Source organism: Apteryx mantelli, chromosome 8 (genome assembly GCF_036417845.1).
Source record: "Apteryx mantelli isolate bAptMan1 chromosome 8, bAptMan1.hap1, whole genome shotgun sequence".
Classification (NCBI taxonomy): domain Eukaryota; kingdom Metazoa; phylum Chordata; class Aves; order Apterygiformes; family Apterygidae; genus Apteryx; species Apteryx mantelli.
Genome location: NC_089985.1, coordinates 38,582,109 through 38,600,200, shown reverse-complemented (window position 1 = coordinate 38,600,200; position 18,092 = coordinate 38,582,109). Strand labels below are relative to the sequence as shown.

Here is an 18,092-nt window from a genome sequence, read left to right as displayed (position 1 = left end):
ATAGACTGAAACCAGGCTACAGTGATTACCTGATTAGAAACAGGTGACACTTCCTTTCACTTAAAAAGAGTTCTGCAAACATCCACCAGGTGCTAGCGATAGAGAAGTTCCTGTATGCAAAGTTTTCCTCTACTGCATCACATACACAAAGTACGCTATTGTTTAATTACACAAACATTAAAGAATCCCCAAACATTAACTGTTCAAAACTCTTTGTAAGAAGTCATTAAAGGCAAGGCATATAATGAACCCTCCACTGGTGTCTGGGTCCTGATGAAGATATGACCCCTATTGTGCAGTTTTCTTGTTTGGTTTTGCTTGCCCATTCTTTCCGCTTCCTGACTGAACCAGATGAAATATTTCTAAATATGTATTCTACATATTTAACAAAGTGCTTTTATATGCAAAATTACATAAAACTATATAAAGCTATACAGTAAGCATAGCTGACTACCAAACTGACAGTACAAGAGTTTACAGTTAGACTGCAGCAAGGTTAGGAACCAACGCTAGCTTTTGAAAAGTTACCAACAATCTTTCCTTCTTTAACTGAAAGAAACCAGGCAGAATTTAGTGGTCTTTGTCCAGATTCTTTCTTGAAGCAGAAATTTCTAACCAGCACCTTTGTAATGGAGCACCGGAGGAAGCAGCACATCTTTATCTGACTTCCTACGACATCAGCCGGTACGGCTGCGACCTGTGAAAAAGCAGGCTGGTCTTCTCTATGCAGATGCGTCTGGGCTTTTAACACATTCGCTTGGTTAGAGACTTTTGAATGTTCTTTCCCACTTCTGCTCTGCCCAAACCACCTAAGCTTAGTATGGTCAGGGAAGTGCCCCTGACTGAGCTTCACCGTTACTGACAACTTTCACTTCTGTGCAATTTTGCAAAAGTAACAATAAGGTTCACAGATGTGATTCTTCTTTAAATTACTTCTTGACAGTTACCAAAAAGTAGTACGATTCCTAAAGATGCTGGAAATAAACACTAGTTCTGGAAAGCAGACCACTGAAAAATACTGGAAAGAAAACATGCTTAAAAATCATTTTCTACTTATGTGGGGAAACGGATGGCAGAATTTCCAGAGTAGAAATAAAGCAAATAAGCAAGGGCAAAATATTTTCTCTGAAAAGACTTTATTCTTCATCAGGAGTCTGAATAGATCCAAAACTCACTTTTATCTTCACGAAAAAGTTACACTGGTATAGCTCTTTAAAACTGATTATTTTAAACTGGTATAAAAATATGTGTGTTCTTATTTCACTGATTTTGATTCAACTTGGGGCCTTGCTGCATGACCTTGAGTAGCTTTAGCTGTGGTGTTTTAAGAATCTACCAATAAAGCAGCTTAAGTTTATATGCCAGATTGTGGACTGCAGTAGCTGAACAGTTGGCCACCACTGCTTCAACTACTGCAGCTGCCAGGCCAGCACTGACATTTAGAGCAGCCTCCAAGTTTTAGGAAGCTCAGCTTTGACGAGTGTAAGCATTTTCTTTTTTTTTTTTTTTTGTTTACATCAGTGCCAGCCTAAGCAGCCACCCTTTCCCCTCCTCCTTTGCCTCTTCTTTTCCACTCCCTCATTTGTGCTGGTACAACTTTTTGGAATATTGCAGGACACTGATAGTTTAGAAATAACCCAGCCAAAAAGCAAAAAACCTTCATTTAATCTGCATCGCTTTCCCTTATTTGGTAAACTACACAGCTCCACAAACAGTCGAAACGATGGGGGGCAGAAGAAGGGGTGGAACTTAAGTGCAGGCAGAAGCAGGAGGGTTGTGGCATCTTCTGAAACAAATGCTCACTAGCAATCTTCCAATTACCAGAGATCAAGTGAGAACTCTTAAACCCATTCTTCCCAATTGCAACTACACTGCACAAATGACCAGGCAGATTTTACACCAGTTTTACTAGCATAATTTGAATTCACACTTTTGGTTAAACAAGCTCAACTTCCCATATGGGCAAACCCTGTAAAAAGTGGCTTGATTTTCACAGTGAACATTTTTCATGCACCTATTAACTTGAATGAGAAGTGTGAGTCCTTCGCATACCTGCTAATGAAACTGTTTTTGTTAGATGAGCAACTTTATGCATATATATATAAAATGATTTAAGAGGGCAGTGAGGTTACTGTTCAAAGTCTTATAAATGGAATTCCCTGCACATGCTCCTTATGTTGGCTTCCATATCTGTTTTGAATTTACTTGCAAAATATACCAGCACATCCAAAATCAATTTCAAGCTATTTCCTTGGCCCCCTCTATTCACTGTCATCATTCCTATGTGCAGAATTGCTTCTGTGTTTTTACTGGACAGGAAATGCCAGGCTGGCAATATCAGAAAGGCTTGCTTCTTAACTTAATGTTAACTACTGTAGCTTCCGTGGTTATGTGCATGTGGGTTGACTGTAGCATTTGGTTAATGAAATGCTCCTACAGTTAGTATCTATAACATTTATTTGCTACTAACATAGCCAGTTATACTTTCGATCAAATGCTAAAGGTGACAATGACAAGGTGGGGTGACAAAAGAAACAAATACTGAGATCAAGGAAGGAAAAAACTTATGAAGCTACTCCTTTTCTGTTAAACACAACTGAATTGCCAAAGCTGTTGCGAATCAGGAACACCAGCACCTTGGTTTAAGAACAGTATTTTCTGATTTTCTGCAGCCTTTTTTATGGTATTCTCTCCTGAAATTTACTTCTATATGTTTCGACAGGTCCACAATCTGATCGAAGGAGGAAAAGCTGATGTTATCCCCTTTGGGAATACAATGTGCAGCAAAGCCATACAAGTGCAGACCCATCAATCTGTGAAAAGCACAGTACCGACAATCTCATCCCTTCCCTTCCTCTTGAGGGAGGGTCTAGTAGCTATGGTGGGAGTAATGATCTAAAAGCATGAAAAAAAAAAAAGCTCCTTGTTTTGTACAACAGTATAGAAGCAGGAATAATCAAGACCTAAAAATTAACATACAAAAATAAATCCAGACTCCTCAGTGTTTCTAGAGTTCAGCTGACATCACATCAGACAATATCAGAAGAGTGATGAATTTGAGTTCAAATTCCAGCTATAGGTTTACATGAGAAGCTGCTTCACGGTCCCCCACAAAATTTCCCACAACTGCTGGTGATGGGGAACACTGAAAGAAGGCTCTATGGTGCAGAAGAGAAATACTGAACTGAATTCTCTCCTATCCAAACAGGCCAGGTCTTGGTTTAAAATAAACAAACAAAAAATAAACAATAAACAACAACAACAAAAATCCAAACCAGAGAACTGTATCTTGGCCTAAATCCTCCTTCTGGTTTGGATCTTCATGAAGATCTATACTCCGATTTAAATCACTCTATGAGTTTATAAAATGTCTAATAGTTCAAAACGAGAACTTTAATAAGTATAGGTTAAAAACAAACTGAAGCTCTCCATGTAGCCAATAAAAATGTTCACTTTTGACTACAATCAGAAATGGTTATTTATAACGATGAAGCTCCCAAAATATATCAAAGGCTGTTTAAATTCATCAGAAGAATCAGAACAGAACCAGAGCTCTCAAATACCAAGAAACTTTAATAACTTACTATTTCTTTTATTGTCATCTATCAGTATTTGCATAATCTGAAACCCCTCGCCTATGAACAGTGCTATATTAAACTATATTTTGATCTAAAACTAAAGTAGCATAAAAGGATCCACAGCATTACAAAAGACTATGATTCTTTAAGTTTATTTGCTAATGTATGCTTGTCATGTCCAAGATCACAACCCTCATCCTCATCTTGAATTTAGATATTAATTGACACTTCATGCTCTGAGCTTCCTTTGTTAAATCTGAGACCTTACTTTAAGCCAGCTGTTAGACAATGTGTAACTCAACATGTGCAGGTTTTTCCCACTAGGAAAACTAGGATTCTTTAATGGGAGATTTAACATCTGTTGTGGGATGATTCCTTTTAAATTATGTACAAAAAAACTTCAGCAACTTCAAAGTTGTTTCACCCATGTAACGTGAAAATGATTGTGTGCCATAAAGCTGTATATCTTACTTTTATGTCTCTTCCATGTTACGGTTTAATTTACAAAGTTATCGTGTTGCCTTTTCTAGCGTTCCATTTTTACTGAGCTGTACAGTTTTGTTGAAGCTGATAATTAATAAGTGAATATTAATATATTTGACTTCTCAACCTCATGGTATGAGTCTGTTTTTCAAGGTAATAACATACTACTGGCACTGAAGTTCTGGTCCAGTAAACTTAACTGAGCACGGTAGTAGTCCCACTGCCTTTCACAGACTATTCCGATAGCATTTAAGGTGCATGTAAATCGCCGTCCCCGCGGTGCCTTGCTCTTTTGCCTCACTTTTTACCAAGACAGAATATATCTCTAGAAGTAAGACAGAGAACAAACTGTGATCCATGTTCTATGTAAGTTGATACACTTAACTTCGAATTTGACCTCTTCCAGTTGCTTATTATGTTGCTTGACAGTTGTTGCCACCTTTCTCAACGGCTGCAGATGAGGATTGGTGACCACGTCTCTACTGCCAAATCCATGAGCCGGCACACTGGTGGCAGTAGCCCATGCCAGTGCACCGTGCTGTAGAAAGGCCGAGCTAGATACGCCTACCCGAGCCTACTGCTGGGTCTCCAGGCGCAGCAGTGGGCAGAGGGGTGGAAAAGGTAACAGGTTAACCAGCTCAACTGCACCCAGGAAAAATCATGTCGGAGCTCTTACTGTGCTCCTGTGGACTTTTTTTTTTTTTTTTTTGGTACCATATATTTTAAAATACTTGCACTGTATATAATAATATAATAATTTGCTATGAGAATTCACCCTGTATATCCAACCTATAAAGAAATTCTACATCCTGCTATTAGAAGCACTTGCTTCCTGGATATCCAATAGAATATTCTAAGCAGTATTTTTTATTCGAGTAAATTTTCTTCTGAATACTATACACTGAAGACTATTAGGGGGGTGTGTGTGTGTGCGTGTCTGCCTGCATGTATGTACGCATATGTATCTACAGAATCCTATTGGTACATTAATAAAATATAGAAAACCTTAGTATTTAAATATGTAGTTTTTCAGTACCATTTTGATCACAAGAAAATGGGCTATAGGCAAAAGCACTGTCATTCAAGATACAATGGCATGTAAAGGGTTAAAATCAGATGAACTATTTAGGAGTAACAGAATGTTTTTCTGTAAACTCCTTCTATGGCATGATCTAGGGGAAGGTCCAACTTAAGTGCTGGATGTTCATACAGGATTTCCTATGACTAATGCTGTCAGTATTCAAAACTTTTAATTTAAAATGTGGGTGTTAAATACAGATAGGAAATTTACCATTTAAGATTTCTTATTTGAAAATGAATGAAAATTATTTTGATTTCCAGATTCATCTGCTGTACACAGAATGATAGCATAAAATAAGGAAATCACTAAGTGGCATATGCTGGGATTGCCTGCCAAGCTTTTACACAAGTCTTTTATATCTGGATAGGATTCACAGGAAGCTTGTACAGGAAGCCCTTTTCCTTCCTTATTTTTGAAAAATCTTTGCTGGATGGAAATTATGCCAGTGAGTAAGAGAAGGGAAGGGGGAACAAACTACCAGTCTGGTGCTTTTGGTGTCAATCCATACAAAACTGAAAGTCATGCCTAGATAACATTGGTGCAGTTTAAAGAGCACAAAAGACATTTCATCGTTTTTGATAGAAAAGATTCAAAAAAAGAAAAAAAAAACGCAATGTGGTACCATACCAAAACAGTACCAAAGTGCAAATCTGAGATCTAATCTAGTAAAATTAAGCTAAATTTGCCAATATTTCTAGCAAGTATACCCATGGCCATATATACTCTAGTAAGTTTGCTCTGAAGTTTTTTGCAAGTTTTGGGTGCTTCAGATAAATTTTAAATACTGACAGTTTATTGAATAAAATATGAAATTAATCACATCCCTTGTTTCATTTTTAATGTCATGTTAATCCTATTTTCACCACATTATATTAACATTTAGTTGATAGTATGCTTTCCCTGGGTCTTGAGATGCAAGGGAAAAAGCAGGTTGATTCTCTAGCTCTTCTCCTTACTTACTGCAGCCAACTCATTGTGCAAGAGCGTCTTAAAAATTCACTCTTTCTTTCCTTAATCTGGGTCTCCTAAAAACCCTACTGGACATATTACCTTTATGTTTAATATTATGTTATGTATTGAGCCAAAGTGTTTCATTCACTGGGAAACACAAGAGCAGAAAATATACCTATAGGTAGGCTAAAATGGGTCTAGATGCCTCGTCAGCAACTACTATGTCCCAGGGAATAGAATTTAATCCTGAGAGTCCTGTAAACCCAGAATGGCTATTTAGGCAAGGGAAATAAACCTTGCTCAAATAAGGAACGCTTCTACTGGATTGTAAAGGAGAGAAAAGTTGTAAATGGGTGGGTTTGATGACAGAAAAAAATGGTGGAAGAGGAGACTCAGAAAGGTACAAGATAGTAGTAGCCAAAGGAAGCAGAGGAAAGTAGGACAGGGGACAATGGAAGACACCAAAAGTATTAAAAAGAATGGTTGAATCACAGAAAGGTGGAGTTTGGAAGGGACCTTTAGAGATCATCTAGTCCGACTCCCCTGCTCGAGCAGGGTGCCCAGACCCTGAGCATGCAGCTCTTGTAAAGCCTGCTGGTGGAGGTATGCAATTCTCTCCAGCTGGACATCCGATCCAAACATTCGGAGCATGAAAGCTATTATTAGAAAGATAGATGCTGGCATAATGAGTCAAACTTTGCCCTTTGGCCACAGAGTAGCTATGGCACAGGTAACAACCACATAATCATTCGCTGTGAGAAAAGACATTCCTAGGGGGAAAAAAACCCTCATGTTCATGCATTTTCATTGCTCTTGTGACCAAAGCTAGTTAAAAAGAGACTATTTTTGCTGCAAACATTTCTCTGATCACAGTATGGACTACAGGAATACAAGAATTAGTTCCAGAAATGGGAATAGAGAAGTATGAGATGAAAGCTGTAGTTCAGATGAGACTGCACATGATTTGCAAAGCGATGGAAACTGAGGGGGCAGCTAGGTCATGCCTTTTCCCTGCTGTATGAATCACTCTTTGAATGGAAATTTGAGTAGGAAGACATAATGGCTTGGGAACAAAGAGAGCTGCTGGAATATCACAGGTGCAGCTGAACAGAGAAGGATGTTTTGGGATGTGCCAAGGAAAGCAAACGCCATGAATCTGGAGGAGTTGTCAGGACTTAGTGATTTAGGGAGCTATCCAAATCACCAAGGCTATTTCTCACGGAGTCAAACTAACAGTTAGGAGAATGGCTGAGGTCCTGATTCAGCGAAGCAATTAATCACTTCCTTAAAGCTAAAGCACAATTCCGAATTCAGAAAAAGATTTGATAGGAGGAGCTAATGTTCTACTGAAGTTTCTGGAAACTAAATTTACACTCCGTTAAAGCATCTTTTTATAGTTAAATGTATATACTTAGGTACTTTGCTAAATTAGAGCTAACGTGAGTTCCAGGAATCCAGATGCTGATATCCAAGGAGACTTACACATTATAGGGGAACAACACAGTCAAAGTCATAGGATTCCAAAAGAAGCCAGCGGAAGCTGTCAGTCCTGGCGAGAGGAGATAACATGAAAGAATCAACTCTATCTGCCTCAGAAAATCCTCTAGCACTAAGAAATACTTTGAAACAGAACAAATGCTATCCACCAAATCACAGATTTTTGAAGAGGTTAAAAGACTAACAAAAACATAACAATTATACGGCAACAATTTTCTAGCATCACTATACTAGGAAAGTTAAACTTAAGCTTGATGTAAAGCAACCATAAACTGAATGCAACTGAAAAGTCAAGCTGATTTTAACTAGTTGACTAAGGAGTACAATGGAATGATAATAAGGATAAAAGGGGAAAAAAAGAAATGAAATGCTTCCATATTTTCCCCAGAAAAAGGAAGGGGAAGAAAATGCTGATTTTAAAAGAACTGTACTAACAAGCAAGCCACATTAGAAAAGTGCTATAGATAGAAAGATTTAGGCAGAATAGCTGTGAGAATTTAATGGTGACAAATATCTCAATATTAAGACAAGTGGACTTTAAATGAAAATGTTGTATTTTAGCCATTTAGCTTGAAATAACTGAAATATAAACATATTTCTTCTGTAAAAATAGAATTCTAGACAAAGAAAAACTAAGGAAGAGAAGCTAAGCCAGCACTATCAGGCAATCCTTACTCCCGAGTTACCTTGCTTTTCTATATTGCAGTGAACAGTGCTACTGAAAATTTGAGAAGCAAAGAAGTAATGCATGAATTACTTTGATTCAAAGATCACAAATAAGGTTACAAAGAATTTGTTTAAATGGTGCTAATTATTATAAGTCTTCTGTAAAACTAAGGCAGTAAGAAAAATCTTAAGAACTTACAATGTAATAGCCAGCAATCCAAGCTCAGAGAATACGGAATATAAGAATAACTTTAAAGGTAAACACAAGCAAATAACAAATAAAGCCAAAATATTGAGAAAAACATTAAAGCTTATGGAGTCCTAAGCTGTTTAAGGGGAGGTGTGGAGAAAGCAACAGATGTAGAGAATCTTCTCCTATGTATTACAAGAAGAAGTCTACCCAGAAGACCCATTACAGCCAGTCAGACCCAGCTGTTTCTACTATGCTCTAATAGGTTTAAAGAAGGAATTAGCTGAGCCCCTATTCACTACTAAGTGCTCTCCCACTTACATGACTAAAGCATCTTTTTTCTGCTGGTGGTGTTACTAGAGCATAAAGCTCACAATCACTAAGTCAGAAGACATTGCGTTTTTTACAGAGTAATTATAAAACCATATTTCTTACGGGAATAAAAAATGTTGGTGTGGTTTGCTACATTTAGTTCAGAAAGGTTTAATATTTCTTCAGGATCAGAAGAAAAACAGCTGTGGAACTAACAGAAATGGATTTCAAATTCTTCTGACATAATAAATAAAATTATATACATTTTACTGTAAATGGATTTCCTCAGAGAGGGAAAGATTTGAAAGTGGGGGGACTTTATTAGCAAGATGTTGTTTAGGTAAAACCTGTACTATGTCTGATGCTTGACATCTAACTGTATTAACTTAATAAATAACAGCAATTAAAACTGGTTTATGATGTGGCAAAACATTGTTTCCTTTTAAAGTCACATTAGACTCACATGCAAGAAAAACAGCCATAGCATTTTATAATCACTAAGAACAAAATTCTGCTGCATACTGGTGTAAATTCAGAGTAGCACCTTTGTTTTTTCACAAATTACTCTAGATTTACAAAGCAAATTTGGCTATAAGGCTTCTGTGAAAAATCTAGTGGCAGCACTGTATTCACCTTCTGGGAACAAGTGCTGGCAGTAAGTTTAGCCCAATGAGTACAGAAAATGTAAGGAGGATCTTGGTCTTCAACAGTTAAAATAAGGAACTTTTATAAAATATTTCCTTCTGTAAGATTTCACTGACAATGTGTATGTTCCTGACTCAAAACCACAAGGGCTTATTTGGTTTAAAATGAAAAAAAAAAAAAAAAAAAAACCTGCCCATTTTGAAAAAAATCGGCCCTCTCTCCCCTTGGTTTTGCTGATCCTTGAAGCTGCCTCAGCATTTAGTAACTTAATACTTTTACATCATTTACATTTTATGCTAATGATTTGAGGGCAAACATTTTGCCACAACTGCTTTCTATTAAGGTTGGTCTAAAAGGACACATTTAGACCCCTAAAAGGATAATTAAGATAAAAATCCTAACCTCGCTACAATTTTAAGTTAATGAATTGGAAAATGTTTTTTCCTGCATTAGTAAAAATCAGTATTAGTGGCCATACGGGTTTAATCAATAGATTAAGAGGCAAATTAGTTCTTAAATTTAAATTAAGCTTCTGACTGTAAGGATTTATGGAGAACAAATATGTAGAGAAACACATAACATAATTAGTAATATTCATCAATCAGACACAAAATTGTAATGCTTCTATTTTATTTGGCCTTTGCATTATGTAAATTACAGCACCTAAATATATATTTCATCATATAATAAGCAAAAATTAGTTTGTTTCAGCACAAATTTATTCTATTTACCACATTTTGGAACAAGAAAATTGCTTTTCCTTAGCTTTACAAAGCTAAATTAGAATTTTTTCTTCCTTTTACCTCTGCTATTTAGCTTCTCAGAAAAGTACCTGGAAAATAATTCCATGAAAAACTTGGAAATAAGTTAAAATACTGAAATCTAATTATTTAAAAAGCTGAATGGCAAAAAAAAAATTGTTTCTAAGTAATCTGATCACTTTTCTTAAAGCTTCACTACTGTATACTGAAAACCAATCCTAATTCTCACTCCAGGTAAGTATGTTAAAGCACACACCTATAGTTCAATCCAGATAGAGAGCCTGCTCTATCAGCATTCACAGTCACCAGTGGCTCTTTGCAGATATGTATTGCCCACTTAAGTTACCCCAGGACAGGAACCCCAAAAGAGTACATACTAGTCTTCAGAAAAAAAACATTTTTGCACTGTATGTGTGCAGTGATTAATCCAATGTGATTCTATCTTCATTTGTTAACACTTGAGTAAACATTACTGCAGTGTTAGGATAACATCGCTTGTGACTTGTATCGGAAATAGAACAAAAAACATGAAGCATTATATCAGCCATTACATTACCACTTAGTATTTTGAAAGCATCCATGAATACTGGACAAGGTTGGGAAGCTGTGCCTTCGAAGAGGTGCCCTTTGAAGTGCAGGACCAGTTGTACCTGGTACCGAGGACTCTGCAACAGTGCTTATGCACTGCCAGCGCATAAGTTGCAGGGAAAATAAAATAGGGGCCCAGGGCACAAGTCTGAGGTACAAAACACACAACTGGCCAGCTCAGCTTTGCTTCCCTCTGGCAGGCCCCAGCTCAGGCCCCTGACGATATGCCCGTCTCCCTGTGCCAGTACCACGCAGAGGATGGCACTACTCTAGGGAACACCTTTTATTTAAATACCAGACAGGGGAGAGACTTCTCAGTACCAGGAAAGCCCCCAATCTGCTCTCTGCATAAACATGACTGAAGGCAAACAAGATCACTCAGTGCAAAAGCTCCCGTTTCAACTTCCCTAATATAGTGCAGTCATTCTTTAGGCAAAACTAAGCACTACGTTTTGTCTCTTGCAGACGTTCTGACTAGTCAGCTTCCCTTCCAGTGTTATAATAAGTCAAGTACACTCTAATCAGCCTCATGAACACTTCTAACACTGCCGTTTCTCAATCTAGTTATACCTATATATAGTTCAACCTCAACCAGCTAAGCCTCAGTTAGATTTCTGGTTATACAAAACAAAGCTTTATTTCTGATCCATGTTTATTAATGAGAATGCCTTGATTAGCACCCAAGCATATTCCCCCATCCCTCATGATGTTTAGATAATGATGCTGGTTTCATTATCTCTTACAAACTGGTTATTCTACAAGAAGATATGTTTCCAATAAATAGTTGGCATTACTGCAAACAATTGTCTTACTAAAATTAAAGCTCACAGAGAAACAAGAAAATATCATGGTGAGTGAAACTGTTATTAATGTTTGGCTTTCTATCAGTTTCATCAAGAAAATGCCCTAGAGAATATACGAAGTTACTGGAAGTCATTCAGTTACATTACACGTCGTTTCAGCAGAAGACAGTAACCACAGCTGGAGGTTCCAGGCTGAGAGCGGAGCCAGGCGCTGCTGCTAAAGGCTCTGTGGAGGAATGGTGACCTCTACAGGTCCCTTCCTCCTAAGGCCACCTCATTTCCAATGTTGATTTAACAATTTGCAAGGTGTAGTTTTGTTGGCTTTCGTCTCTGAGAAATTAAAATGAAGAAAATTATATGTATATTTGACGATGACACACCAACATAAAAAAAAAACAGAAAACAAGGGCACGTGTTAATTTAAGAAATGAATGTTCATCTTTGAGAAGTCAGAAAACAATACTTCAAAGGACAACAACTTCAAAGCTCTCTATAACTTCAAAGCACTGCACCAGCATTAATAAACACTTAGGACATGTCTGTGAGGTAGAAAAAAATTTCCTTTTCTAATGCTGGTGTAAACAGGGCACAGAGATTAAGTGATTTGCCCAAGGACACAAGTTAGTAGCAAAACTGAGAATACATGTAGGAAATAACTAGCTCAAGCCTCCTTTCTCAGACCAGCTACACCTGACTTAAAACAGTGATCAGAAGCTCCCTATTCATTCAGCAGATGCCAAAATACAGACCTTTCTATCAATAGCATCACCTGCCCTTACTTAGGCCTGCTCTAAATTCTATCATGTTGTTTTCAGCTGATACCCTCCCGCAGAGTCAATGCTGAATAAATACATGGATGTATCCAAAATATGTCTTTTTCTAGGCAATTATATATATACACACAAATAGGGTCTTACTTCTGCACTTAACGATGACATTAGTGCTAAATGGCTATTGTCAAGATCCTCAGTAATTCTACGTCATGACAATCTGCTCACTATAGGCTTTTTCACAACATATTTAAAATAAAGCCAGCACACCCACAGCATGAAGTTCCTCTGATGACATTAATGAAGCTGAACTTGAACTAGCACCAATCAGAATTTTTTCCTATATCCTTTCAGAGTAAAACACAAAATTTCCTCAACGTATAGAAGCTGAGCTGCTATATCCCCATACTGCTGAACACAAACATCCTTAAGTGCTATACTGTAAAAGCAACAGAAATAAAATCTATCATTTCCTTATCTTTTTAAAATAACCTAAATAAGGAATAGTCCTTGGATATGTGGAGCTGAGGAAGCCAGGAGACATAAAACTGACCTGTGAAGGACTTAGGAAAATAAAAAAAAATCATGTTATGCTCTTTAGACAGCAAATAAATATAAATGATAATAAAGAAGGCAAAAGATTTAGCTTCTTCCTCCCTCCAACTTCTTTCTTCTCTTAGATCACTAATAATATTAAGTTTTGCCCTTCTTACTTTTAATGAACAGCTTCCTGGTGATCCCAGGCATAAGTAGTCTCATGTACTTAATTAAAGGAGATGATGTGTAGAACATTAATATATTTCCATTCTCTAAAATATTTATGAGACAAATAATAGAGTTAATAAGTTAGAATGATATAAACAAAAAGCATGCTTCAAATAGCTAATTATGAATCGCTTTTCCTCTCAACTGTTTGGTTTTTGCTCTTTTTGTGAGGTCATTATTGCAACAAAGACTTAATTCTAAGATTAGTTAAAATACTAATTACAAGATAAAGATTTTTTAATATAATTCCTAAAAATTAATCCATACAACAAGCTTCCAAATTTTGCCAAATGTTATTCTTGTTGAAGGAGAAAATTTCTTCATAAGTCACATATGTATAATGAAGAACCTTTTTAAAAATTGTGTAATTACATTTTGCAGACTGTGATTTGCATCTAATAACAAGTAATTTGCTGTATATTATTTTCCCAAAATAAGTTTCACAGTGACTCTGAAAGAGATGTTGCATGCATATATTGTTCAAATGTTCCTCCTCAAGGCCAGTTAGGAGTACTGCACCCTTCAATTTGTACTGTTTACCAGTAATATTTCTATATTCAGCACATTAGAAAATTACTGCCATACTACTAGACTCTTAAAGGGCATCACAATTTCTGTTGTTAATGCTTTTCAGGAGTTCCAAAAATTTTTGTGCTTTCTATATTGATAGTGCTTAGCACCCACATAACATTTTCCACTGATAGAACTCAAACTTTCTCGTAAGGGTAATCAAGTATTACTATCTCTGTTCTACACTGGAACAATAATGAAGGCATAAAGATCCCATTTCAGCAACTTTAAGTAAGGACTATGAATTTATTCAAGACACGGATACATCTTTAGTCCTTTGTTGAGGCAGATCTGAAGACTAAATAACTTGCACATCACTCACTGAGTCATTAACAGATTTGGGGACACAATTCAGACCTCCTGACTCCTTGCAATAAACCATAGCTTTCCATGTTATGTGTTAACAATGATTAACTAAATGAGAAAGGTTTTGCTATTCTTGGTGCAGTGCCCTTTTTTGCATTTTAGATGAATTGGGCTCTGAAACTGGCTGCCAAATTTACTGACTGGGTAACTGGCTGGCTTTCAAAACATATATTAAAAGTCTTGCCTTTCCTGACTATTTCTTCAATAAATCATTCTTCAAAAAGAATAGCTTTTCAATCTCACTTATAAAAGTAAAGTCAACAGAACAAAAAAAAATTAAAAATCTTATCAGTTACATTGTACATAGTACTCAAGAAAATACACTCAAAGGCAGCAGGACCCAATAGAAAGAGCATTGAACAAACAGACAGATGGCAAATTTTCCCATTTGCTTAAATAAAATCAGGCTTTCAGCTCATTTTACTTCTAGCTCTGTCACTAGCCTTTTATAGGATTCTGTCATGTCAACTTACCTCTCAACTGGATTTCAAGTATTTAGATGATTATTGTATTTGCTTCTCTCCATATGGAATTTTAACACCAGTAGGTTAAAGGAATTAATAATAGCTAAATTCAAAGGTTCTACACTCATACAGAAGCTTATACATATTCAAGATTTGAAGCTTTGTTTATTTATACTTTAAATATTGCATACTGAATTACACCTTGATTCACCTTACGTGGAGGAATTAAGTTTCAGACAGGCTGTAGGTTACAGCAGGAATGACAAGCTAAATAGACTTAAAGTTAAATATACTTCATAGATTGAAGTTATAACCCATATTAGACATTCTGGATCACTTTTTATCATCAGTTGCTTTACAGTTTATTTTTATCTAGAGCTTTGTTATTATAGTGCTTTCACCTACGCAGCTGGCAATGTGTACTCTTGTATTTAAGATTGTACAAAGTATGCAATCATAGCAACAGTAACTATGCTGTCAATTTTCTTTTGTGATATTTAATAGACTGGTCATATAGGCACCAACGAAAAACAGCTTGGCCCAGAGGAACTCGACAAACCAGTATCTTCTACTCAATATTAGCTTCACAAAAGCATATTTTTTCTCCCTAATTTTCCTAAAAATCTGTAAGAAGTCTATTGAGTGGAATATCTGTCCATATTACAGAGTTTTGTTTTGTTATTAAACTTCACTTGTTGCTAAGGAAGATCAAAGAAGAAAAAGGACTTCTAACAAGACTAGAAAACTAAAGGTGAGGCAGTTCTGATTTCTTTCTCATTCTTTAAAGATTATTACTGAACTACAATGGTTGCTGGTTCATAGTTCTGTAAGAAAGATTTTGTGAAATGATGTGATCCCACTTTCCTATTTCATATTTAACTTCAAACATCAAGTAATAGCTCAGTTCACATTTTCAGGATCAACATGATCATGCATTCCACCAGTCTGTTTACAAATCCATATGCAATTGAAGTCCTAAGAACTAAAAAAGAAGAGCTAGTAGAAGGCATAAACAACCCAGACAATCTTCTGAACTGGCTGATAGACAATGGCATTTTTACACCAGAAAAAAAGATAGTCATGACTTTCTACAGGACACGAAAAGAAAAGAACTCTCGAGTTTTAGATATACTAATTTATCACGGTGAACGAGCCTGCAGGCTCTTTTTTTATCCATGTTTAAAACAAGTGGAGCCAAAACTTTATAACAAGATGAGAAAATATGTCAGCGAAATAAACGAAAGTATTGGAGATGCTAGAAGACAATTGGTAGGGTATTTACTTGAAAAAGATAAGACTTGGTTTGAAAACAGCAGTGAACGGCACCAAGAAAAAAGAGTGTGTCCTAGAAGAAAAAAGCAAGACTGGTCTATTAAGAAGAAAGGAAAAGAAACTGAACTTTCAACAGCAGCAAAACCTAAAAAAGACCATTCTGATATTAGCATCTTTGATGCAGCTGCTAAAGGCTACCTTTCTGAGTTAGAGAAAACGTTGAAAGATAATGATATTAATGCACTAAACTCTGCAAGTGAAACACTCCTGCATGTTGCAGCTGCTAATGGACATCTAACAATAATGGAATATTTGATTAGCAAAGGTATTAAGCAAGATGTGAAGGATAAGAAAGGAAGAACACCACTGCACTGGGCTGCTGAGAAAGGTCACGATGATGCAGTGAAAGTGCTTCTCCGATGTGGTGCTTATACGTACAGTTTGGACAAAGAAGGCAAGACACCACTTCATTTGGCTGCACAGAATAACCATAGTCACATATTGAAGACACTCCTGAGAGAAGAGGCAAGAAGCTACAGGAACCAGCACAACTTTTTGCACATGGCTGCTCTTAAAGATGAGAGCAGTCTGGCAAAAATGCTTTTAAAGAATGGCGCCTCTGTTGATGGAAAGGATGAAAGAGGACAGACAGCTCTCAGTTATGCTATTTCTCAGGGGTTTGAAAATACTGCAAAAGTACTGCTAGAAGCCGGAGCCAGTGTTGATTCCAAAATGACTGAAAGAGCCTTCAACAGTGACCACCCATTCATCCTCAAAATACTGCTAGAATACTGTAAAGATTTGTCATCTAACATAATGGAGTCAGCTCTTTTTAAAGCTGTACAGAAAAATCTGCATAGTATTGTAGCAGCTTTAGTTGACAGAGGCACAGATATAAACGCCTACAATGAAATGCAGTATACTCCTTTACTCATGGCATGTGAAACAGGCAAAGCTGAATCTGCAGAGGTTCTAATTGAAAAGGGTGCTAACTTCAGAATAAAGACTCTTGCTTCAGACACAGCTTTGCACTTGGCAGTTCAAGCTGGGGCCGCTTCTATCACAAATCTGCTTCTATGCAAAGGGATGGAAGCTAACGTTACGAATCAGGTAGGTGAAACCCCGCTCCATGTTGCTGCCCTTCATAACAAAGGAGCGTTAGTAAGCATTTTAGTTAATGCTGGGGCCAAAATTAATGCTGTCACTAAAGAGTTAGTTACTCCCCTGCATATTGCAAGTCAAAGAGGTAACGCTGATGTTGCTCAACAGCTGCTGCACCACAAAGCCAATGTTAATGTTAAGGATAAGCAGTCAAAATCACCTTTACATCTCGCTTCTGAAAGGGGAGATAACACAATGGTGGAGCTGCTTCTGAATGCTAATGCTGACCCCAACGCACAAGACAGAGAGAAAAAGACTCCCCTGCACACTGCAGCTATGAGAGGACATCTCAGTATCGTTAAAGTTCTGTTAGCCAAAAAAGGCAGATCTGGAGTTAAGGACATGGATGGATGTACTCCAATGCACTATGCAACCATCAAAGGAAATGCAGAGATTGTAAAAATCCTTCTGACATCAGGGAAAAATAAAAATATTGATGACAGAAATATTTGGAGAAAGACTGCACTACATATTGCAGCGGAATATGGACACAGTGACTTGATAAATCTATTACTGAGCCAAGGGGCAGCCATTAATGCCTTAGACAGCAGCAAGGATACTCCATTGCATTGCGCTTGCAAGGCTGGTCATTTGAATGCTGTAAATTCCCTTGTAAACTGGTCACAAGGAGAAAAAGCAAATTTACAAGCTGCTAATAGTCTCAAAAAGACTCCACTGCAAGTAGCAGAGATTAACAAAACAGAAAATCAGGCTCAAATTGTAACACTTTTGAAAAAGAAAATGTTAATAACAAAATGAAAATATAAAGCAAAGACCCCCAAATATGTTTAAATGCAAAATCACTTTTTAAAATTATTATTTAATGTAATTTGGATAATGCTGCTGTCCGGTATCATAGAGTTAGGACTGGCAGAATTAAGTTAGTAATCAAAGGTGGCCAAGGAAAAAAGGACCTTAAAAATGCTGTTATTCTAAGTATTGATTCCTTCTTGCTTTTCTCACAAATCTCATACTTGGAACCTATTTGAAGCACCAGTCTTAAACACACTGTGCATGACCTCCTCTAGTATAATCAAGACTTTTAAAAAATGTGATAGAAATTCACTGTTCATATTTCTGTGAATAGTAGCCTGTATGGATAGCTTAGTTAAACAGTTTGTTAAAATCACATTTGTACAAAGCCATCTATTACAAATAAGCACTTATCT

General features: G+C 36.8%; 1 protein-coding gene across 1 annotated transcript; it reads left to right on the top strand.

Moving 5' to 3' along the window:
• Positions 1 to 15,414: 15,414 nt before the first annotated feature.
• LOC136992526 (CARD- and ANK-domain containing inflammasome adapter protein-like) lies at positions 15,415 to 17,682 on the top strand. The gene has a single exon (XM_067300504.1). It carries the CDS (start codon positions 15,415 to 15,417, stop codon positions 17,680 to 17,682), a length of 2,268 nt encoding a protein of 755 aa, XP_067156605.1.
• Positions 17,683 to 18,092: the final 410 nt, after the last annotated feature.

Coding starts and splice junctions, on each gene's coding strand:
- LOC136992526 (XM_067300504.1), top strand. CDS start 15,415: ATGATCATGCATTCCACCAGTCTGTTTACAAATCCATATGCAATTGAA.